Here is a 26,087-nt window from a genome sequence, read left to right as displayed (position 1 = left end):
TGCATTCATAAAGAAATAGAGATTCCATATGGTCTTCGGCACTTGTGTCTTTACTCTTTACCTAGTGTTTGTTCTTTCAAACGCCACCATTGAAGAGCTAAAGGTTCTTTGTTGCATCTTTTGTCAGGGCTCTGTGGTTGTGGAAAAACACTCAATGTCAAACACAAACTAAACAAGACAGCGATCTAATAACGGCACGGCATCACATGGGACTTCATGTGGCCAGTCTGACAGCAGACAATGACATCCATGACATATCTCTGACTCACGACTTCATATTTGGGCAAGGGTTCAGGAGGCTGATTCGATCGGCATTGACGTTCATCATGAAATTAAAGTTACAATGTGGAAACAAAAATAAGGGGCTTAAAGGGGGAGGTACTTCTGCTGCGCTGATCTGTCGCATGACCCGGCGAGACTCACAGACGGTCTCGCATAGCCTTACAGCCAGAGCTATTTCTAGACTCCTACATACAGTAGACATGCTGTAAAGCATGGGGTCCAGGGACCCCCAGGGTTCCTTGAGGGGGGTTACAAATACACCTTTATGTGTCTGTAACTCTCTGAGTTATGGGGGTCCCTTGGAATTAAAAGGTTTGAGAACCACTGCTGTAGAGAACTACCTGATTGGTTTGTGTTCATGGAGAAATGGCTGGGGGCCTTTCCTTGTGTTTCCTTGCGTTCCTTCCTTTCCTTGCGTTGTGCTCTAGTGTAGATCAGGGCATTGGTATGTAAAACATGAGGAGAGGAAGTCACATGGAATGGGCGAATCCTTGTCACACACATTAGACAACCAAGCAACCGCTGTGTGGCCTGACCGAAGCACTGTCAGTCCTTCTAACTCACTTAAAGAGGAAAACATCATAAGACTGGTGAAAATTAGATTTTCTCTGTGCAGGGTCTTCATCAGTTTGCATAATAGCCTGCATTCATTACTATTAGAGTCTCTTCATCTCTTGTTCAATCGTATGATATGTTTTATTGGTAACTTGATTTGTAGTGAAGTTAATTTCTAAAACAATGAATAACCCTTTGATGGTAAAAAAGGAAGGGGAAAAAAAGAAAATAAATGTCATTATAACCATTCAATCTTTTGACAGAACAGCAAGTCTGCACAACTGTGTGACACGTAAACTACTTATTTAACCCCATTATTATTTTTTCCCCTCTACACCGAATGTCTTTACCGAAAATAGACGATCTACAAGTTCCCAAATCCCAATGTGTTGCCCTTAGTGTTCGCCTATTACGACATGCCCAGAGTAGGGATGCTAGCATTCAAGTGTGTTTTAAAAAAAATGTTGGCTGTTACTTTTGAAACTCAGTCTGTGTGTGTCTGTCTGTCTGTCCTCAGGTCCAGATGTACTTCTCCTGTCTGCCAGAGGACAAGGTGCCATACGTCAACAGTCCAGGAGAGAACCACCGCATCAGGCAGCTCCTGTACCAGCTGCCCCCACACGACAACGAGGTAGAGAGACCCACAGAGACCCACAGTGTGTGTGTGTGTGTGTGTGTGTGTAGCTGGGTTGGAGAGAGAGACATCATGACCAGCAGTGTTGCTGACCACAGGCTGACGTCAGCACTGTCTCAGCAAAGACAAACGCACACTGCCATGAGTCCCTCTAGCCAAACGTTAGTGACCCGAGAACAATTAAAACGAGTTAAGCCCGACTTGTCCTGTACACTATCTTTACGGTTGTGTAAACCCATGTAGTCTTTGTGAACCACCATTGTCCTGATTGTCTTTGTTAGCTGAGTTTACATTAGGAGTTATGGTGGTGGTGGTGGTGTGCGTGTGCGCTCGCACGTGTGTGTGTGTGTTTGTGTGTGTGTTTGTTCTGCACACACACACACACACACACACACACACACACACACACACACACACACACACACACACACACACACACACACACACACACACACACACACAGCGCTTGACTGAGCAATTTTATGATGTTTGCTGGCAGACCTGAGGGTTGAGGAAGCAAGCTGGCGGAAGATTCCTGGCATAGCTGTGGTTTACTAGGATAGAAGTGTGTGTGTGTGTGTGTGTGTGTGTGTGTGTGTGTGTGTGTGTATTTGTGTGCAATTATGAGAGCCAAAGACACTGTCCGAAATAGAGAGCTTTCATGTGTGACATGCAAGGGAGAGAGATGGCGTGGGTGAGTCCACTTGTGGTTGCGTGTGCGTACCTCATCATCATTTCCAGTTGTTTAGAGAGGACAACGGAGGTGGTTGTTAGGATTCTCTCCCGTCTGTTATCTGCACCTTCATCTCCATCGCTAAACACAAGGCGGAGGGGTCTAGTTTGCCCTCACGCCATCCTGTCAACGCGGCCTCCAGGGGGAATGAGGCTGAAATCAACCCCTCTGACCATATAAGGGCTCAGAGCGATGCACTTAACATTGAAAGTTGCATGCAAAGAAGGAATGATTTATTATTATTATTATTACAACTCTCTACTTCTGTCCTCCTCTTCTTTCCAATCCGTCTGGGCGATATGACCTCAAATCATTGGAGAATAATCGTGAGATGTCAAATCCTCAATTAATGATTATTTTCATAGTGAAAATAGCAAGCTATAAGCTCACAGCGCATACAATGGGTTGCATTGTGAGCTTGTATGTCGGCTATTTCAACTATTTGATGCACGGGGTACACGGTAAATTACAGTGGTTAATCAGACTAATACATTTTGACGATAATATTTGTGCTGATTCAGTCAGATTAAGTCAGTTTGTTCTAAATGTCCATTTCAATATATTTCCGTGTAATTGCCCATACCAGCCCTGTCTCTCGCTGTTTCCCCACCCGCTGTCTTTCTGTGTACCCCATTCCCTCCCTCTGTTGTGGTTTCTTTCTAACTCTCTCCATGTGATCTCTCTGTCTCTCTCCTGCCAGGTGCGTTACTGCCAGTCTATGAGTGAGGAGGAGAGGAGGGAGCTGCACATGTTCAGTGCCCAGAGGAAGAGAGAGGCGCTGGGCAGAGGAACACCCAGGATCCTGCCTCGAGCTCTGCAACACACCCGCTGTGAGCATGTAAGTGCCAAACAAACACACACACACACACACACACACACACACACACACACACACACACACACACACACACACGCACACACGCGCACTTGCAGATGGCTGCATGGACAAAATGCACATAAACAAAAGAATGCACGGTAATAACAATGCATGGGTGGTTTCAGTGCACGAAGGCATGCATAATGAGGGCACTCACACGCAAGTGCAAACAGGTTATCCACACATTAAGTCAATCAACGTACAGTAACATACAGAATCATGCGAAGGCACACGCACGCACGCACACACGCACGCACGCACATACACACACACACACACACACACACACACACACACACACACACACACACACACACACACACACACACACCTTTCCTCAGGACAGCCATGAGGTAACCCAATTAAGGGAACCAAACGGCGGTCTTCATTTATTCATATCAGCAACAACATGACACCCGCTGTCCAATCCCCATTGTGTTGAGGCCTGAGGCGGGGATTGTGATTGGCCATTGTCAGTGGTTTTAATCACGGACATAAACGTCCTCATTAGAGAGATAGAGGAATCAAGGAAATTGGGAAGCTCACGCTCTTGCCGAGCGTAGAAGGCCGAGCCTCATCACAAGGAATTTGACCAATTTCCTGCCGTTTCCGCACCTCAGCGCGCTCGCCCTGTTTGCACCCTGCAAATGAATGAGAGGGGGCGTGACACGCATAGACATATAAACGTAGACGCCCGTAGACGTCACAGAGCGCATGTTCGGGTCTGATAAGTCCCGGAAAAGATGCGCTGTGATTGGCCAGTAATCACTTGAGTGGCAGCGTGACGTAACGTGCCTTCCACACTTCGGCGTACTTCCTCTCCCAGTGTAAATTATTCCGCCCCTCCTTCAACACACATCGCTCCAACGAACTGCAGCGGCCAATGAGGCATCTATTTTTTTAAATATCTATGGTGAAACGTGGCTTAATGTCTGACTGGGATTCGAACGTGCAACATTTAGGGGCTGTGATGATCATGACATTTTTGTCATTACATTACTTACATACTGGCCTTTATGCCGGCTGGCATGTAAGGCAGCAACAGAGGTCTTTACTCTTTATAGAACCCCAGGTGTGATGCACATTGGAACACAGAAATAAAATAAGAAATAGATTTATTTATGCTTTTCGGCGAGCAGTTTGGCTTTGTGAACAAAAAAATGCACTGGACAGATGATGAATAACAAAATATGCAATGATCAGTCCTAATAATCAAAATAAATCATCATTTATTTTCCTTGCTGTCGTCATCCAGAAAACCGGAAAATTGTTGTGGATATTTGGTGTCAACATTGTGGTTTCTGCTCACCATTTCACACACCCCTAAAACAACAGCTTGTTCCTCTTGAGTCACTGGTTTTATTGAGAGCATCGCTGGGTTTATGGAGAGGAATAAATCGGATGGAGTATGGGAGACGGTGTAGGAGGAGACTCGAGAGAGGTCTCTGTCATTGTAATTACTATGCCATCAGTGGGCGCCGGTCACTACATAAACTTTTTAAGCACGTTAACCCTGGTGTCTCTATTTTGGGCATGTCATTATAGGAAATCATTTAAAATCTAGCTTGGAGCTAGTTCATGTAGATGCACTCGAGAGGTTTACAAGCAGTATACAGTAAGTGATATCTGCAACACTGTAGTGTCAAGCAGCGGACCGGTTTGGCGGTCTATTTAAACGTGCCTCATTCACTGTTGTTCCTCTTGCTGTCAGTGTCACAGAAGGTTGGAATGTGTTTGCTTGCGTCCACCACCACCCCAGCACCACCACCACCACCATCTCTGCTTTCCCTACGGGTTCTGTTCTCCCCTGGGGTTACAGTATGTATATATCTCCCTGCTCTTAAATAGTTGTCTTGTGCTGAGCGGGGAGTAACATATAGCAGAGCCCGGATGTCCAGTTGAAAAATAATATTCACACTTCGTTACTTCTTATGAATCAAATGTCTTCAATCTATTTTTGACGTATCCGAATGCACTTAAGAAATGTTCAAAAACCGCAAAAATAGCCAATCTAATTAGCTCTCAACCAATCGCGTTGTGGCGTGTCTTCTGCTCGCCGTACGACGAAGTATATAGCAGGCTTAAGTGGTTAAGCAAGTCCATGACTGTGTTCCTATTAAAAACATCCTCTCACTGGCATGTCCCTATTGGCTTACAATGAAACCAAAGATGAACTTGCTGCTAGTTAAGATGCTTTTGGCATGCCCGGCCCTGGCCAGGAACCTACCCACATCCTGTGAGAGGAGGCTGGGTTGCTGTGGGTCTGGAGTGGGGGGTCCCCACGGGGCACGCCATCCAGGAAAGACAGGCTCAGCCATGTTAATCCTCACGGACAGCAGATGGGACCTATCAGTGAGACCAAGGCAAACGCAGGGATGCGAGGTCACACGGCTAGGTTCACAAACGCAAGGCAAGAGTGTTTGTGAATGCGCACTCAAATGCGCGCGCATGAGTTCCGGTCACATTTTTTTTCTCATCGTTACAGTGTGAATACATGCGCAGGGTTACCCTCTTATGTGCAGACACACACAGATAAATGCATTCATGTCATACACCCCCCCCCCCCCCCCCCACACACACACACACACACACACACACACAAACAGTTCCTCCCAACACACATTTTGTCTCCGTCTCTCCCTCTCTCTCACACACATACAACACACACACACACACACACACACACACACACACACACACACACACACACACACACACACACACACACACACACACACACACACACACTTTATCAGGCTCCGGTTTCACAGTGCCGTAACTCCAGGGGACACACGACACCCCTGTATCCAAGCGCCCTGTCCTGCCTGGTAATAATGACTAACAGCTGGGCACGGTGTCCCATGGCTGGCCTTCGGTGTCTCATAGCTCCTCTGGGTTATATAAAGACTGGAGACTGTACCTTCAGACACGCTCTGATGAATTCTCACTGGAGTCATATGATCCCTGAACTTGGGACCGAGGCCCAGAGTTTCTGTTTTAAGTTTACAGTGCAGCAACAACAGAAATGCTGTCTAGAGTCACGGCCGCTCTGATCTATGAGTAACTCGTGTTCTGCGTTAGGAAAATCTTGCTGTAGCATTTTGCGGCATTTTGCGCATGTTCTTTTAATCCGACGTGATGATCGTTCTGCTAGCAGCAAGACCAACCTAACGGTTGTGTGTGACAGTAGATCAAGACCAACCTAACGGTTGTGTGTGACAGTAGATCAAGCTTCCAATTCCATCGTTTGTAAGCAAACCACAATAAAGTGGGAATGTTCCTAGAAGGATCTTGAATGACTGAGGAGAAAACAAACACATTATTTCACTCAAATTGCATCCATCTTTACCAAGTCCATGTTTGTGCCACCAAAGTGAAGGGGCATTCAAGAGATTGTTCCCTCAGTATAACGGCTTTGAAGAGCTTCTATTCAATTATCAAATGTGTTATTGCTGCTATGCCGAGCTATCTCTGACTGAAACATACATCTGTTTTCACTAGATCATGTTCCATTGGCACTTACAGTATGGTCACCTGTTGTTTAGTTTCCTTTGTTTGAGCGTCAGTGTCAACTGAAATGCCAGGATGATGGATATGTTTTGAATGGATATCCCCTGTAATCCGACAGTTGTGTGTGGCACATTCCTCACGCATCGTAGGCATGAAGAGAGGAACGAAAAACATAATTTGGAGTTGGTTTCCCTGTAATGCTGTGTCCGTCCTATAACATATAATTTAATATCATTTAAGGCATGGAGATGAACACAGAATTCCAGAGCTATTTTGAAAAGTTATCCTCCTTGATCCCATTCTGACTCCCCCCCCCCACCACACACACACACCACCCCCCACAACAGTCCTGTGTCCCGTGGAAGTGTCCTTGAGCGAGGCACTGAACCCTCATACCTGCTCCAACCATTGTGAGTCACTATGGAAAAGACTATAAGCTAAATGTGTTGTGTTGTGTTTGTATTTCCAGTGCAGTGGAAGCATCAACGGAGGGGAGATGGCCATCTTTGCGTCCAGAGCGGGGCCGAGTCCCTGCTGGCACCCGTCGTGCTTTGCGTGCGCCACGTGTCAGGAGCTGCTGGTGGATCTCATCTACTTCCACCAGAACGGAAAGATCCACTGTGGACGGCACCACGCCGAGCTCCTCAAACCCCGCTGCTCCGCCTGTGACGAGGTGAGTTGAAGGAGAGCACCGAAGCAACATAATGTGCTGATGAAGCATTGTGTCTGCTGCTCAGACTCTGACGTTTAGGGCATACATGGGCCACTGGCAGCCCGGGGGCCACATGCGGCCCCCACCTTCACTTAATATGGCCTTCAGGTTCATATCAGAATACTGATATAATATTGATTTGCTAACATGACCCGCTTTAATTACTTCAGTCTAAATTAGTACCTTAATAAGCAGTATTAAAATGTTATTGTCTGTTTTTATGTTCATTGTATTTGTATTTAGTTCATAAAGTTAACATACCGGTAACTATAATTAAAGCCATTTTGAAATTAAATAAAAACATTATTTTTCAGGATTCCAATTAAAAACTAGCAAAAAAATATTCAGGATTTCAATTCAAATAATAGCAAAAATAGCCGATCTAGTTTGGCTATTTTTGCTATATTCAATGTGGCCCTCCGGAGTGAGTGTGGAACTATAGTGGCCCCCTCCATCGTCAAAGTTGCCCACCCCTGGTTTAGGGCAGTGGTTCCAAAGGTTAATAGCTGTACGTCCTCTCCCCCAGATCATCTTTTCTGATGAATGCACAGAGGCAGAGGGTCGACACTGGCACATGAAGCATTTTGCCTGTTTCGAGTGCGAGACCATGCTGGGCGGACAGCGCTACATCATGAAGGACGGACGGCCCTACTGCTGCGGCTGCTTCGAGTCGCTGTACGCCGAGTACTGCGAAGCCTGCGGCGAGAACATTGGTGAGTCTTTAGGGGGTTTCTTGTGAAACTCACCCGTGTGGAAGATGAAAAATGGCATCGGTCCATATACTATGTCCACACTGTGCTTTATAATGAGCCTGAATGCCTTTCTTTAGGAATTTTACTTTTTTTTGTTTACCCACATCCTGTGGGAGATTGGCGCTCATTTCCCGAAATGTCCTACTTTTATCGCTTACAGTCACAGTCTTGTACTGTTGGCCTGTTGAAGTAACTTGGATTTATTTGCCTCGTTGAAGGGCACCTTAGCTGTAGTCACCAAAGGAAGATATAGAGGGCTCATTATCATGGCCAAAGTTCTTCCAGAATTCCTCAGAATCCTGGAAACGGCTACCTGCTATGCCCGTTAAAACTCTCTTAACCGCTTAAACCCTGTATATGTTGTTGACCGGGTCTAAACTTTGTCCCCTCCTTTTTCCCTCTTGGCTGGAAATAAGCAGATCTAGAACCTCACAAAGCTACGTGTTGTGAGTTTGTAGATCTGCTATTTTCGCCGGATGCATTCACCCTAGAATAGGGACACTAGTGTTGATGTGATAAACAATACTCTCTTCTCACAAATTGCATTTCTGTCCTCCCTCCATCCTTAGGCGTGGACCATGCCCAGATGACCTATGAGGGTATTCACTGGCATGCCACCGACCAGTGTTTCTGCTGTGTCCAGTGTAAGAGCTCCCTGCTGGGCTGTCCCTTCCTGCCGAAGCAAGGACGCATCTACTGTTCCAAGGCCTGCAGCCAGGGGGAGGACGTCCACGCCTCGGACTCATCCGACTCCGCCTTCCAGTCGGCGCGCTCCCGCGAATCACGGCGCAGCATCCGTATGGGCAAGAGCAGCAAGCCCGGTGACCAGTGGAGGCAGTCGCAGCTGTTCAACCCCAACCCCGCTGCTGCCGCCGTTGCAGAGGAGTACAAGTATGGAGACGGAGGGGGAGATGGGGACATGGATATCGTGGGCCGTAAGTTGGCTCGCTTGGGCCTGGAGGAGAGATTCTGGCGGGAGAGAGAGGAGCAGGAGGCCGGCGGTGGAGAGGAGGAAGACCCAGAGGAGTGGGCCCAGCACGACGACTACATGACCCAGCTCCTACTCAAGTTCGGCGAGCACGGGCTGTTACATCAACCGCCACAGGCGGTGACTCGCGACGGCCCGAGTCCGGGGCCCGGTGGCGACCGAAGCAGGCAGACAGGCATCTGCGAGCCTTGGTTGAAGCCTGGCACCGCGTCAATGGGAGTTACCGCTTCCTCCTCCTGCCCCAGCCCCGCCAGCCCCACCCAGGGACAAACCTACAACCAGTCCCGGAGCAACAGCCTCAGTCCGGGGTTGATCAGTAAGAAGCACCTCCCTGACATGTACTGGACCCAGTCCCAGGACGGCCTCGGGGACTCGGCATACGGCAGCCACCCAGGCCCGGCGAGCGCCAGGAAGATCCAGGAGCTGGATATAGACCAGGAACAAGACCAGTGTGGACCGAGGCAGCCGTTCTGGATGGACCCCAGGCAGTGGTATGAAGACTCCCTAGAGTGCATCACTGACGAGCTGAGGAAAGCTGAACAGGGCGTGGGTGACTCTATGGACTCGTTGGCTCTCTCCAACATCACTGGTAAGAGAGGGGCTACATTAAGTGTAAACGTTATCCACCATGCTCTGCTCGCCAACGTGAAAGATTTGAGTAAAATATTAGTTTGTACACAAATGAGCTTTACGTCTACTTTAAAACTGCAATGTTATGGGGCGTCAGGGTGGGAAGAAGGCAATATACTCACGCACCAGCTTCGAGACAGGGGCCTGGGGGGGGCGCTGCACTAGTGGCCCCTACATACAATATAAGAGAAACTGACTGAACGACTAAACTAGGGAGAATAACGAAATACAAAAATAAATTAAACTGCTTTTGTGATCATACCTGCTGTTGCAAGATTGAGTAATAAACCGTAGACATTTTGATTTGAAACTTGATATAGAGTGCGGCTTTCACATTATGTAGATGTATTTACACCAAGACCTCTTTTTGAGTGGTGCAAACCACTCCAACAACCAGCTTTGTCTGTATCTATGTATGTATGTATCTATGTATCTATGTATGTGTGTACCTGTATGTGGGGCCACATATAGGTGAGCATGGTTGCTATGGTTAGTGTGTGACGTCACTGCACCACTCAGTTCACACGGGTGTGATTTTTCTTTTTATGTACAGTATATGCAGTTATTCATTCATTCACTCTCTCCCTCTTTCAGGTGCATCAGTGGATGGAGACAGTAAGGACAGAACACTTCTCTATTCCCTCCACGGCCTCCAGGAGCCCACAGAGCCACCTGCCGACGACTGCGAGAAGATGAGCAACATGGGAACGCTAAACTCCTCCCAGCTGCACCACAGCTCCAACTCTCTGAACCTCAGCCCTGAGCTGGAGCTCCACCTCCGCCAGCAGAGGTCTGCCCTGGAGGAGGAAGAGGATGAAGAGGAGGAGGAGGAGGTGGCCATGGTAATGAGAGGAGGCATGGCGGGGGGGCGCCTCGCACTTTCGGCCCACCAGGAGGCGGCCATTCCTCCCTCTCTCCTCCAAGCCCCGGCTCTCAGGAGGAGCAAGTCCCAGTCCTCCAGGCCTCCCCAGGTGGTCAAGTTCTCTGACGACACCGTGGACAACGGATGCTACGACGGTGTGGAGGCAGATCTCAGGCAGCACCCCATGAGCGAGCGGCCGCAGAGGAGAGCATACCGACTGGACGAGCAGGCCCGCGACAGGACCCGCCCAGCCAGCCACCATGGACGCAGCGGCAGGCACCACCACCGACAAGGCAGGCCCCACCGGAGCCGCAAGGCGCGCTCTGACAACGCCCTCCACATGGTGCCCCTGGAGAGAGCGCAGAGGCCCTATGAGCCCCAGCAGCACCAGGGTCTGATGGAGTCTCAGGGTGGAGCCTGCTTCACCCAGTCCTCCGCCTCCCACAGACTTACCCCGGGGTACCCACAAACCCGCTCTGACTACGCCCTTCAGAGCTCAGCGCAAGGAGACCCGCGGGCGGAACGTTTCGACCGGTTCTACGGGGACGACCTCGACGACTGGTGTTCCACCTGTTCCTCCTCTTCTTCTGACTCGGAGGAGGAGGGCTATTTCCTAGGCCAGCCCATCCCGCAGCCTCGGGCGCCGGCCCGGTACCAGTACTATGCTGACGATTACCCCACCAGGGTCACGGCCCTCTCCCCACAGAGTAACGGCTCACGGACAGCTCGCAGGAAGGGCCACCGGCCCAAAAACTGCATAATCTCCTAACAGCCTGGACCAGTGGCAAAGGCTGCTTTTACAAAAACACGAAATCAAATGACACTTTGGTGATTTGGCATGTAAAGATCTCTCACACATTCTATGAATATCAGCTGCTGCCTGTAGCTTACATGGATGCCATCCTCAATTATTCCTTGACCGGGGTCATGTTTGTCCATGGTAAATGCACATCGGAGTCGACTTTAAAATAAAGACGCATGAGATTTGATATTCTGACATTTCCTTAGACTGTACTGAGTAGCTGCTGCCAATGACAAAATCAGATCTGTGCATCAAACGGTCAGAAGAATGGACCTTTGGGATTTTAAGGTGTGGTCAGGAATAAGGAATTTGGATGCCTTCACAGAATCTCCCCGACCAAGACTGGATATTGGTCATTGTTTAGAAATGGACATCTCTCTTGATCAGTGGAAACAAAAACAATGTACACTTGCAAAGCAAAGCCGTTTCCTTGTACTCCCTCTCTGGTCTCAAGATTAGCCAGTAAAGCATACGTTCATTTTTAAACATGTTAAGATCCATGTTAACTATTGCAGTAATATCAACATGTACATTACAATGGCAACACTATTGTGAACACGGAAAGGCTGATAGGAAAAAGTAGCATCTAGAACTAACCAAATAATTATTTAATAGTACAAAATAATGTATATATTAAGTTAAGATTTTATTACTGGTATTTTTATACCCTTGGTTTAAAGAAATGTTTTTTTAAGTATCATATAAAATGACCCTGTAATTGTTAAGAAAGGAAAGAACTGACAAACGCATTCAGAGTCAAAGGGTGCCACGCAAGTCACATTCTTCAGCTAATCCAGTGGTTCTCAAAGTGGGGTCCAGGGAACTCAGGGGGTCCTTAAGGGGGTTTCCAGCTAAATAAATAAATGGGACCATTTGGTACCATATCTACACTCTCAGAGTTATCATATATTTAGCTGGGGACCCCCTGGTGAGGTTCCATTTGGTTCCATTTGTACACTCTCAGAGTTATGGGGGTCCATGGCCCTAATGCATACATAGTAGTCTGAGGGTCCTCCTCGAAATGAAAACATTTGAGAATCACAGCTAAACGGACTACAATGCATATTCTTCATGACAAAGTGCCACATTACCCGGTATCACTGTCTTATTACAACATGTACTCTCCACAATACTCATTTTTGGTGTACAAAATATAAAATGTCACTAGCTCTTCTCTATCATAACCAGTAAAATGCTTTGTGATGTAATGAAGCTTTTAATAAATAGTAAATACTCTTCCCAAAGCTTTATGAAACATTTGTGTCATGGTTGTCTTTCACAGTTATTTAACTTAAACGCCCAATGCATTCTCAATGTGCTATAGCATGAACTTTGGCATGCTCAAGCAAACTTTAAAATGTTCATCTTATGGTAGACCTAGTTTCTTTTTACTTTGAAATGTTTTGTAGTTTCTGAGTTAAGATGAAGTCCATGTGAGCCAGAGATTGTGAGTTCAAATCCAGCTGAGTTCCTCCTACTTTCACTCTGCAGCATGTTTTGGAGAATAACATCCAGAAGAACACTAGAAAGAGATGGATAGCTGAGGAGCTTCTCAGAGAGCATGGTGGCACTCTGTGATAAGCTGCTGTCTATGTGAGCCACAGGTCGTGGGTTCAAGTTCAGCCCATGGCCTCGGACGGCATACTATGGCATGCCGTTTTTCATAATTTTTGAGGATTTGAAAAAAAGACGAAAATCACTCCGAGACCATGGACTATAGCCCATAGTCTCAGGGAGTGATTTTCGTCTTTTTTTTAAAATCCTTGTTTTTCATCATTTTTGACCATGGGCTATAGCCCATCTCGGACGGCATACTATAGCATGCCGTTTTTCATAATTTTTGAGGATTTGAAAAAAAGACAAAAATCACTCCGAGACCATGGACTATAGCCCATGGTCTCTGAGTGATTTTTGCCTTTTTTTCAAATCCTCGTTTTTCATCATTTTTGACCATGGGCTGTAGCCCATCTCAGACGGCATACTTTTCCGTCACGCTTTTTCGTCATGCTTTTTCAAACCTATTTAGGTTCATCTTACGGTGGACATGTTTGCCTGAAAAGGAATCTTTGAAATGTTTCATAGTTTTAGAAATATAGTGCTTTGAAATTTATAATGGGGCTCAATGGCAGCTCTATGGCACATCAAAAAGTCACTTTCACCTAGAAACTCCATTCACACTTTTTATAATCGAACGGCATACTATAGCATGCCGTTTTTCATCATTTTTGAGGATTTGAAAAAAAGACGAAAATCACTCCGAGACCATGGACTATAGCCCATGGTCTCGAACGGCATACTATAGCATGCCGTTTTTTCTAAAACTACAAAACATTTCAAATGTCCACCGTAAAATGAACCTAAATAGGTTTGAATGGGCTTTCTAGGTGTAAGTATGATTTGAAAAAAAGACGATTTTTTCATCTCGATGTTCTGGGCATCTTTGTAATGTTAGTGTTAGTAAAAAGCAGGTAAAATAGTAACATTTGAGGCAGATTAACATCAGTCACTCTACCGTTCACTGTAGTAGAAGAGGTGCGCCTGGTGCGGGTTAAACCCTGCAGCTATGTCGAGTCCGCCTACAGGAAATACGTAAGCTGCTACCATGAGACCGTTTCTGAATTCGTCTATATAGAGCGTCGCAATCCCGCCCCCTACCAGGGCCCAGGAAATTATTCCCCGTTCATTTTCCTCATAGACATTTCTGGCCTTGACAGCCCATTCATCCAAACAGAAAAGTCCTGTCTAATTGCATTAAACAATGTTAAACTCACCAACATTGCAGCTGTAGGCCTACGAAAAGCTTGGAATTATCCTCTTTCTATCTGCAAAGTTTTTGTTTCATAAAAATCCACCATAGAAACGTTATGAGCTACTTTCTGTCAAGAAATGCCCTGTGTCAGAGTTTGGAAGTGCTTGTTTTCAATAACACAACATTTTGGCACCTCCTGCATTATGTGACATTTAGAAACAGGTGGTACGCAGGACGGTTGAGTGATTTCCAACGAGCGCTTCCAAACTCCAACACTCCATGCTGCTCACTGTTTTGCCACTCAGTCTAGATGAGGGGGGCGTGTCCTGATGGGAAAATCATGCATGTGCATACTCTCTATTGAAAATGGGGAAATATGTGTTGTTGCATGTGCTGGATGTAGCGTGTTACGGTATAAATCTGAGTTGTAATGTAATGAATTATGTAATGTTAACATGCTGTAAATGCAATTGTGAAATGGTGTCTTATAAACCCATGAGGGTTGGGCACACTGTGTGCAGGACACGAAAATAAATAAACAATCAATCAATCAATCAAAAAAGAAATCACTATAGTATGCCATCGAAAAGCATGATTTTCATTTAAAACAGTCAAGTTACAGCTATAACTTTAAATGCTAGTGTAGCTGGCTCAGAGCCTCAGCCTGGTCGCCTGAAAAGTCTAATATCTCCCCCAGTAGACCAGGGCTATCCCTTTGGTCTAGTGGTTAAGATGTTGGACTTTCATGGGGGAGACTGGAGTTCAAATCCTGGGTGTTACACTAGCGTTAACTGCTTTGGTTTAGTGGTTAAGATGTTGGCCTTCCGTGCGGGGGACCTCGGTTCGATTCCCGGCTGTTACACTAACGTGCAAAAGAAGACCTCAACAGCGCTAAGGAACATCTGATTAATATGATTCTGTGTTATCTTAACTTTACTAACTGAAGCCTAACACACAAAAGATCACTTCAAAAGTACCAGGAGACTTTGACTGAGAGCGTCTGACTGATGGCGCAGTGGTCTAATGATGAGTCTTTCAGTACAGGCTTTCTGTGTTCAAGTCTCATTCAATGCTGCAGTAACTTGAACTTTTCAAGGCTCGAATAAAAAAATAAAAACTCAAAAGCACCAGGAGACGTCTGCTGAATGCCCAAAGGTGCCTTGGCTCAATGGTGTGGTGCGCTTGATCGGTTGCCTCTGCTACAGACAGTTGGCAGGTTCAAGTCCCATGTCATCAAGGTGCTGGAGGACCATCGGGAGACGGTGCTCTCTCCCCCTGTTTCCTGAGATGTAACGGTTGGGGCTTATGTCTGAAAGAACCCTGTCCAGCTAAACTTTTACCATGAAAATGTCCAATTTAACATACTCTTACCAGCTCTGTGTGCCCTTTTCCAACTGGCCTGGAAACCAGACATAAAAGAGGGACTTTCCCACCAAGTTTTGGGCCACCAATCAGGGCCCAGTATGCAAATACACAGACTATTCTGTCAGATGATGGGCCAAAACCATGAACTATAGTATGTCGTTTTTTCATCATTTTCATATTTGTTTTTTAAATCGTTGCGATGGTTTTTGCGACGATTACAAAAAAAGATGAAAATGATTAAACAAATATACTATAGTGTGTAGTTTCTTCATCGTCAAAAGTCAAGAAAAATGACATTGCCATTGTCGACGATTATAATCGGGGCCCAGTATGCAAATACACTGACTATTCTGTCAGATGAAATACACAGACTATTCTGTCAGATGATGGGCCAAAATGCATTGCTATTTTATTTTTAAACGTTTGACCTAATTCTTATCTGTAAAATGTTAGGTGGACAGGGTTCTTTCAGACATAAGCCCCAACGGTTACTTATCAGGAAACAGGGGGAGAGAGAGCACCGTCTCCCGATGGTCCATCCCAGCACCTTGATGACATGGGACTTGAACCTGCCAACTGTCTGTAGCAGAGGGAACCGAATCAACCAATATCAAGCACACCATGCCATTGAGCCAAGGCACCTTGGGGCATTCAGCAGATGTCTCCTGGTGCTTTTGAGTTTTTATTTTGTATTCGAGCCTTGAAAAGTTCAAAGTACTAGAGCATTGTGCTATATAGCAGCAATGGGACTTGAACATGGAATGTCCGTACAGAGAGACTGATCATTAGACCATTGCACCATCAGTCAGACACCCTCAGCCAAAGTCTCCTGGTAATTGTGTTTGTTGGCCTTCAGTTAGTAAAGTTGAAACACTCCAGCATTAAACTATAGGCGAACAGGGATTTGAACATGTAGAGCTGTATTAACTGAAGCCTATTGTAGCAGGGGCTCACAGCCCCAGCCTGATGACCTCACATATCTCCCCTGCACCATAGGCAACTGCTTTGGTTTAGTGGTTAGGATGTTGGCCTTCCGTGCGGGGGACCTGGGCTCGATTCCCGGCTGTTACACTAACATGCAAAAGAAGACCTCAACAGCGCTAAGAAACATCTGATTAATATGATTCTGTGTTATCTTCACTTTACTAACTGAAGCCTAACACACAAAAGATCACTTCAAAAGTACCAGGAGACTTTGGCTGAGAGCGTCTGACTGATGGCGCAGTGGTCTAATGATGAGTCTTTCAGTACAGGCTTTCTGTGTTCACGTCTCATTCAATGCTGCAGTAACTTGAACTTTTCAAGGCTCGAATAAAAAAATAAAAACTCAAAAGCACCAGGAGACGTCTGCTGAATGCCCAAAGGTGCCTTGGCTCAATGGTGTGGTGCGCTTGATCGGTTGCCTCTGCTACAGACAGTTGGCAGGTTCAAGTCCCATGTAATCAAGGTGCTGGAGGACCATCGGGAGACGGTGCTCTCTCCCCCTGTTTCCTGAGATGTAACGGTTGGGGCTTATGTCTGAAAGAACCCTGTCCAGCTAAACGTTTACCATGAAAATGTCCAATTTAACATACTCTTACCAGCTCTCAGTGTGCCCTTTTCCAACTGGCCTGGAAGCCAGACATAAAAGAGGGACTTTCCCACCAAGTTTTGGGCCACCAATCAGGGCCCAGTATGCAAATACACAGACTATTCTGTCAGATGATGGGCCAAAACCATGAACTATAGTATGTCGTTTTTTCATCATTTTCATATTTGTTTTTGAAATCGTTGCGAAAACCATGAACTATAGTTCATGGTTTTTGCGACGATTACAAAAAAAGATGAAAATGATTAAACAAATATACTATAGTGTGTAGTTTTTTCATCGTCAAAAGTCAAGAAAAATGACATTGCCATTGTCGACGATTATAATCGGGGCCCAGTATGCAAATACACTGACTATTCTGTCAGATGAAATACACAGACTATTCTGTCAGATGATGGGCCAAAATGCATTGCTATTTTATTTTTAAACGTTTGACCTAATTCTTATCTGTAAAATGTTAGGTGGACAGGGTTCTTTCAGACATAAGCCCCAACGGTTACTTATCAGGAAACAGGGGGAGAGAGAGCACCGTCTCCCGATGGTCCATCCCAGCACCTTGATGACATGGGACTTGAACCTGCCAACTGTCTGTAGCAGAGGGAACCGAATCAACCAATATCAAGCACACCATGCCATTGAGCAAAGGCACCTTGGGGCATTCAGCAGATGTCTCCTGGTGCTTTTGAGTTTTTATTTTGTATTCGAGCCTTGAAAAGTTCAAAGTATTAGAGCATTGTGCTATATAGCAGCAATGGGACTTGAACATGGAATGTCCGTACAGAGAGACTGATCGGTCAGGCGACCGTAGTATAATTGCCTCATTTGTATCTGAATCCAACATATAAAAAACATATTTGTGATTTTTGTTCGTTTAATTTGATTCCAGCAAACAGAAATTTGCTAGTTTTTCCTTTTTTTGTTCAGAATTGAAAAATGGGAAAACGCTAAACGAAAAATCACAAAAACTGGTCAAGGGACCTTAGTATAAGTATGTTTGTTCAATTCCAGCAAAAAGGAAATTGCTATTTTTTTCCTTTTTTTGTTCAAAATTGAAAAATGGGAAAACACTAACCGAAAAATCACAAAAATGGTGGTGCCTTAGTATAATTCTGTTTGAGTCCAGCAAACAGAAATTTGCTATTTTTTTCCTTTTTTTTTCAGATTTGAAAAATGTGAAAACTCAAAGCCAAAACCCAGCTTTTAAAAGCTGCCTCAAAGTTGAGTTTTCAGGAGAAAAAAAGCACGCAAAAAAAAGCTGTTCATTCCAAGCTTCAAAACGAAAAAGCTGGTATACATAGAGATAACATGGGAGCACGAAGCAAGAAGCTGCTTGATTATGCCTTTGGTTTTTTTGCACTACTGATTGTTACCCGTTTCCTTTCTTGTCAGTTAAAATTATCATTCATCATCACTTCCATCTTGTCCATCACCTAACCCTAACCCTAACCCTAACCCTAGTTGTCTGGTACCAGATTGGTTACCATATGGTACCAGAACAAAACCAACAAAAAAGCAGTTGAATTGTCTGGAACCAGTGGCGCAGTGTCTTAGGACACTGCCACATGATCGGGAGATGGTGAGTTCAAACCCCACTCAAGTTCTTACTTTCAAGACCGATTTCAGAAGAAGAAAACCAACAAAAAAGCAGTTGAGTTGTCTGGAACCAGTGGCGCATTGTGTTAGGACGCTGCCACATGATCGGGACATGGTGAGTTCAAACCCCACTCAAGTCATTACTTTCAAGACCGATTTCAAAAGAAGAAAACCAACGACCTATCAACCAACACATTCAAAGGCATATCAATCCATTTTCTTATCAAGTTGAAGGCATCCCGGATTTTGTTGAGGTTGGGTTGGGTGTTTCACAGTTTCTCATCAACTCCATGTTAAATCACCCAATTACCCGCCAACGGACACTAGCCCTAACCCTAACCCTAACCCTAGTTGTCTGGTACCAGATTGGTTACCATATGGTACCAGAACAAAACCAACAAAAAAGCAGTTGAGTTGTCTGGAACCAGTGGCGCAGTGTGTTAGGACGCTGCCACATGATCGGGAGATGGTGAGTTCAAACCCCACTCGAAAAAGCAGTTGAATTGTCTGGAACCAGTGGCGCAGTCTGTTAGCACACTGTTACATGATCGGGAGATGGTGAGTTCAAACCCCACTCAAGTCTTTACTTTCAAGACCGATTTCAGAAGAAGAAAACCAACGACCTATCAACCAACACATTCAAAGGCATATCAATCCCATTAATCCGTTTTCTTATCAAGTTGAAGGCATCCCAGATTTTGTTGAGGGTGGGTTGGGTGTTTCACGGTTTCTCATCAACTCCATGTTAAATCACCCAATTACCCGCCAACGGACACTAGCCCTAACCCTAGTTGTCTGGTACCAGATTGGTTACCATATGGTACCAGAACAAAACCAACAAAAAAGCAGTTGAATTGTCTGGAATCAGTGGCGCAGTGTCTTAGGACACTGCCACATGATCGGGAGATGGTGAGTTCAAACCCCACTCAAGTCTTCACTTTCAAGACCGATTTCAGAAGAAGAAAACCAACAAACAAGCAGTTGATTTGTCTGGCACCAGTGGTGCAGTGTGTTAGGACGCTGCCACATGATAGGGAGATGGTGAGTTCAAACCCCACTCAAGTCTTTACTTTCAAGACCGATTTCAGAAGAAGAAAACCAGCAAAAAAGCAGTGTGAATTGTCTGGAACCAGTGGCGCAGTGTGTTAGAACGCTGCCACATGATCTGGAGATGGTGAGTTCAAACCCCACTCAAGTCTTTACTTTCAAGACCGATTTCAGAAGAAGAAAACCAACAAAAAAGCAATCGAGTTGTCTGGAACCAGTGGCGCAGTGTGTTAGGACGCTGCCACATGATCGCGAGATGGTGAGTTCAAACCCCACTCAAGTCTTTACTTTCAAGACCGATTTCAGAAGAAGTTAACCAGCAAAAAAGCAGTGTGAATTGTCTGGAACCAGTGGCGCAGTGTGTTAGAACGCTCCCACATGATTGGCAGATGGTGAGTTCAAATCCCACTCAAGTCCTTACTTTCAAGACCGATTTCAGAAGAAGAAAACCAACGAAAAAGCAGTTGAATTGTCTGGAACCAGTGGCACAGTCTGTTAGCACACTGCCACATGATCGGGAGATGGTGAGTTCAAACCCCACTCAAGTCTTTACTTTCAAGACCGATTTCAGAAGAAGAAAACCAACGACCTATCAACCAACACATTCAAAGGCATATCAATCCCATTAATCCGTTTTCTTATCAAGTTGAAGGCATCCCGGATTTTGTTGAGGGTGGGTTGGGTGTTTCATGGTTTCTCATCAACTCCATGTTAAATCACCCAATTACCCGCCAACGGACACTAGCCCTAACCCTAGTTGTCTGGTACCAGATTGGTTACCATATGGTACCAGAACAAAACCAACAAAAAAGCAGTTGAATTGTCTGGAACAAGTGGCGCAGTGTCTTAGGACACTGCCACATGATCGGGAGATGGTGAGTTCAAACCCCACTCAAGTCTTTACTTTCAAGACCGATTTCAGAAGAAGAAAACCAACAAAAAAGCAGTTGATTTGTCTGGCACCAGTGGTGCAGTGTGTTAGGACGCTGCCACATGATAGGGAGATGGTGAGTTCAAACCCCACTCAAGTCTTTACTTTCAAGACCGATTTCAGAAGAAGAAAACCAGCAAAAAAGCATTGTGAATTGTCTGGAACCAGTGGCGCAGTGTGTTACAACGCTCCCACATGATTCAGAGATGGTGAGTTCAAATCCCACTCAAGTCCTTACTTTCAAGACCGGTTTCAGAAGAAGAAAACCAACGAAAAAGCAGTTGAGTTGTCTGGAACCAGTGGCGCAGTGTTTTAGGACGCTGCCACATGATCGGGAGATGGTGAGTTCAAACCCCACTCAAGTCTTTACTTTCAAGACCGATTTCAGAAGAAGAAAAACAACAAAAAAGCAGTTCAATTGCCTGTCACCAGTGGTGCAGTGTGTTAGGAGTTAGGACGCTGCCACATGATAGGGAGATGGTGAGTTCAAACCCCACTCAAGTTTTTACTTTCAAGACGGATTTCAGAAGAAGGAAACCAACAACAAGCAGTTGAGTTGTCTGGAACCAGTGGCGCAGTGTGTTAGGACGCTGCCACATGATCAGGAGATGGTGAGTTCAAACCCCACTCAAGTCTTTACTTTCAAGACCGATTTCAGAAGAAGAAAACCAACGACCTATCAACCAACACATTCAAAGGCATATCAATCCCATTAATCCATTTTCTTATCAAGTTGAAGGCATCCCGGATTTTGTTGAGGGTGGGTTAGGTGTTTCACGGTTTCTCATCAACTCCATGTTAAATCACACAATTACCCCCCAACGGACACTAGCCCTAACCCTAACCCTAACCCTAACCCTAACCCTAACCCTAACCCTAACACTAGTTCTGTTACCAGATTGGTTACCATATGGTACCAGAACAAAACAAACAAGAAAGCAGTGTGAATTGTCTGGAACCAGTGGCGCAGTGTGTTAGAACGCTGCCACATGATCCGGAGATGGTGAGTTCAAACCCCACTCAAGACTTTACTTTAGAGGCCGATTTCAGAAGAAGAAAACCAACAAGAAAGCAGTGTGAATTGTCTGGAACCAATGGCGCAGTGTGTTAGAACGCTCCCACACGACCTGGAGATGGTGAGTTCAAACCCCACTCAAGTCTTTACTTTCAAGACCGATTTCAGAAGAAGAAAACCAACAAAAAAGCAGTGTGAATTGTCTGGAACCAGTGGCGCAGTGTGTTAGAACGCTGCCACATGATTGGGAGATGGTGAGTTCAAACCCCACTCAAGTCTTTACTTTAGAGGCCGATTTCAGAAGAAGAAAACCAACAAGAAAGCAGTGTGAATTGTCTGGAACCAATGGCGCAGTGTGTTAGAACGCTCCGACATGACCTGGAGATGGTGAGTTCAAACCCCACTCAAGTCTTTACTTTCAAGACCGATTTCAGAAGAAGAAAACCAACAAAAAAGCAGTTGAATTGTCTGGAACCAGTGGCGCAGTGTGTTAGGACGCTGCCATATGATCGCGAGATGGTGAGTTCAAACCCCACTTAAGTCTTTACTTTCAAGACCGATTTCAGAAGAAGAAAACCAACAAAAAAGCAGTGTGAATTGTCTGGAACCAGTGGCGCAGTGTGATAGAACGCTCCCACATGATCGAGAGATGGTGAGTTCAAACCCCACTCAAGTCTTTACTTTCAAGACCGATTTCAGAAGAAGAAAACCAACAAAAAAGCAGTGTGAATTGTCTGGACCCAGTGGCTCAGTGTGTTAGGACGCTGCCACATGATCAGGAGATGGTGAGTTCAAATCCCTCTCAAGTCTTTACTTTCAAGACCGATTTCAGAAGAAGAAAACCAACGACCTATCAACCAACACATTCAAAGGCATATCAATCCCATTATTCCGTTTTCTTATCAAGTTGAAGGCATCCCGGATTTTGTTGAGGGTGGGTTGGGTGTTTCACGGTTTCTCATCAACTCCATGTTAAATCACCCAATTACCCGCCAACGGACACTAGCCCTAACCCTAGTTGTCTGGTACCAGATTGGTTACCATATGGTACCAGAACAAAACCAACAAAAAAGCAGTTGAATTGTCTGGAACCAGTGGCGCAGTGTCTTAGGACACTGCCCCATGATCGGGAGATGGTGAGTTCAAACCCCACTCAAGTCTTTACTTTCAAGACCGATTTCAGAAGAAGAAAACCAACACATTCAAAGGCATATCAATCCCATTAATCCATTTTCTTATCAAGTTGAAGGCATCCCGGATTTTGTTGAGGGTGGGTTGGGTGTTTCACGGTTTCTCATCAACTCCATGTTAAATCACACAATTACCCCCCAACGGACACTAGCCCTAACCCTAACCCTAACCCTAACCCTAACCCTAACCCTAGTTGTCCGTTACCAGATTGGTTACCATATGGTACCAGAACAAAACAAACAAGAAAGCAGTGTGAATTGTCTAGGACCAGTGGCGCAGTGTGTTAGAACGCTGCCACATGATCGGGAGATGGTGAGTTCAAACCCCACTCAAGTCTTTACTTTAGAGGCCGATTTCAGAAGAAGAAAACCAACAAGAAAGCAGTGTGAATTGTCTGGAACCAATGGCGCAGTGTGTTAGAACGCTCCCACATGACCTGGAGATGGTGAGTTCAAACCCCACTCAAGTCTTTACTTTCAAGACCGATTTCAGAAGAAGAAAACCAACAAAAAAGCAATCGAGTTGTCTGGAACCAGTGGCGCAGTGTGTTAGGACGCTGCCACATGATCGCGAGATGGTGAGTTCAAACCCCACTCAAGTCTTTACTTTCAAGACCGATTTCAGAAGAAGTTAACCAGCAAAAAAGCAGTGTGAATTGTCTGGAACCAGTGGCGCAGTGTGTTAGAACGCTCCCACATGATTGGCAGATGGTGAGTTCAAATCCCACTCAAGTCCTTACTTTCAAGACCGATTTCAGAAGAAGAAAACCAACGAAAAAGCAGTTGAATTGTCTGGAACCGCAGTTTGTTAGCACACTGCCACATGATCGGGAGATGGTGAGTTCAAACCCCACTCAAGTCTTTACTTTCAAGACCGATTTCAGAAGAAGAAAACCAACGACCTATCAACCAACACATTCAAAGGCATATCAATCCCATTAATCCGTTTTCTTATCAAGTTGAAGGCATCCCGGATTTTGTTGAGGGTGGGTTGGGTGTTTCATGGTTTCTCATCAACTCCATGTTAAATCACCCAATTACCCGCCAACGGACACTAGCCCTAACCCTAGTTGTCTGGTACCAGATTGGTTACCATATGGTACCAGAACAAAACCAACAAAAAAGCAGTTGAATTGTCTGGAACCAGTGGCGCAGTGTCTTAGGACACTGCCACATGATCGGGAGATGGTGAGTTCAAACCCCACTCAAGTCTTTACTTTCAAGACCGATTTCAGAAGAAGAAAACCAACAAAAAAGCAGTTGATTTGTCTGGCACCAGTGGTGCAGTGTGTTAGGACGCTGCCACATGATAGGGAGATGGTGAGTTCAAACCCCACTCAAGTCTTTACTTTCAAGACCGATTTCAGAAGAAGAAAACCAGCAAAAAAGCATTGTGAATTGTCTGGAACCAGTGGCGCAGTGTGTTACAACGCTCCCGCATGATTGGGAGATGGTGAGTTCAAATCCCACTCAAGTCCTTACTTTCAAGACCGGTTTCAGAAGAAGAAAACCAACGAAAAAGCAGTTGAGTTGTCTGGAACCAGTGGCGCAGTGTTTTAGGACGCTGCCACATGATCGGGAGATGGTGAGTTCAAACCCCACTCAAGTCTTTACTTTCAAGACCGATTTCAGAAGAAGAAAAACAACAAAAAAGCAGTTCATTTGTCTGGCACCAGTGGTGCAGTGTGTTAGGAGTTAGGACGCTGCCACATGATAGGGAGATGGTGAGTTCAAATCCCACTCAAGTTTTTACTTTCAAGACGGATTTCAGAAGAAGGAAACCAACAACAAGCAGTTGAGTTGTCTGGAACCAGTGGCGCAGTGTGTTAGGACGCTGCCACATGATCAGGAGATGGTGAGTTCAAACCCCACTCAAGTCTTTACTTTCAAGACCGATTTCAGAAGAAGAAAACCAACGACCTATCAACCAACACATTCAAAGGCATATCAATCCCATTAATTCATTTTCTTATCAAGTTGAAGGCATCCCGGATTTTGTTGAGGGTGGGTTAGGTGTTTCACGGTTTCTCATCAACTCCATGTTAAATCACACAATTACCCCCCAACGGACACTAGCCCTAACCCTAACCCTAACCCTAACCCTAACCCTAACCCTAACCCTAACCCTAACCCTAGTTCTGTTACCAGATTGGTTACCATATGGTACCAGAACAAAACAAACAAGAAAGCAGTGTGAATTGTCTGGAACCAGTGGCGCAGTGTGTTAGAACGCTGCCACATGATCGGGAGATGGTGAGTTCAAACCCCATTCAAGTCTTTACTTTAGAGGCCGATTTCAGAAGAAGAAAACCAACAAGAAAGCAGTGTGAATTGTCTGGAACCAATGGCGCAGTGTGTTAGAACGCTCCCACATGACCTGGAGATGGTGAGTTCAAACCCCACTCAAGTCTTTACTTTCAAGACCGATTTCAGAAGAAGAAAACCAACAAAAAAGCAGTGTGAATTGTCTGGAACCAGTGGCGCAGTGTGTTAGAACGCTGCCACATGATCGGGAGATGGTGAGTTCAAACCCCACTCAAGTCTTTACTTTAGAGGCCGATTTCAGAAGAAGAAAACCAACAAGAAAGCAGTGTGAATTGTCTGGAACCAATGGCGCAGTGTGTTAGAACGCTCCGATATGACCTGGAGATGGTGAGTTCAAACCCCACTCAAGTCTTTACTTTCAAGACCGATTTCAGAAGAAGAAAACCAACAAAAAAGCAGTTGAATTGTCTGGAACCAGTGGCGCAGTGTGTTAGGACGCTGCCATATGATCGCGAGATGGTGAGTTCAAACCCCACTTAAGTCTTTACTTTCAAGACCGATTTCAGAAGAAGAAAACCAACAAAAAAGCAGTTTGAATTGTCTGGAACCAGTGGCGCAGTGTGATAGAACGCTCCCACATGATCGAGAGATGGTGAGTTCAAACCCCACTCAAGTCTTTACTTTCAAGACCGATTTCAGAAGAAGAAAACCAACAAAAAAGCAGTGTGAATTGTCTGGACCCAGTGGCTCAGTGTGTTAGGACGCTGCCACATGATCAGGAGATGGTGGGTTCAAACCCCACTCAAGTTCAAACAAAAAACTAAAGTTCCAGGGTGCAATCCCACCCCAGTATTTACTGTGACACTTTGCTTTCCACACTGACATCAAGTAGCACAGAAAAGCTGTGTTGTAGTAACCATCACCGTTAGCTCAGTGTGATGAGAGGCTGTCCTTGGGAGCCACAGGTCCAGGGTTCAAATCCCACATTAGTCATAATTGTGACACTT

At 45.4% G+C, this 26,087-nt stretch overlaps 1 protein-coding gene across 2 annotated transcripts in view; it reads left to right on the top strand.

The window, feature by feature from the left end:
- LOC306916461 (prickle-like protein 1) overlaps window positions 1–12,572 on the top strand; it is a 48,379-nt gene extending 35,807 nt beyond the window's left edge. For both annotated transcript variants that reach the window (XM_079494327.1, XM_079494326.1), the window contains exons 3-8: window positions 1,355–1,468; window positions 2,905–3,042; window positions 7,061–7,264; window positions 7,830–8,016; window positions 8,625–9,632; window positions 10,268–12,572. In XM_079494327.1, coding sequence (XP_079350453.1) covers window positions 1,355–1,468; window positions 2,905–3,042; window positions 7,061–7,264; window positions 7,830–8,016; window positions 8,625–9,632; window positions 10,268–11,304 — 2,688 coding nt within the window. In that variant the 3' untranslated portion in view covers window positions 11,305–12,572. The remainder of the gene's footprint in view (window positions 1–1,354; window positions 1,469–2,904; window positions 3,043–7,060; window positions 7,265–7,829; window positions 8,017–8,624; window positions 9,633–10,267) is intronic.
- Window positions 12,573–26,087: the final 13,515 nt, after the last annotated feature.

Source organism: Electrona antarctica, assembly GCF_951216825.1.
Source record: "Electrona antarctica genome assembly, chromosome: 23".
Lineage (NCBI taxonomy): Eukaryota > Metazoa > Chordata > Actinopteri > Myctophiformes > Myctophidae > Electrona > Electrona antarctica.
Note: the sequence above shows the minus strand (reverse complement) of the source record. Positions and strands in the feature narration are given on the sequence as shown.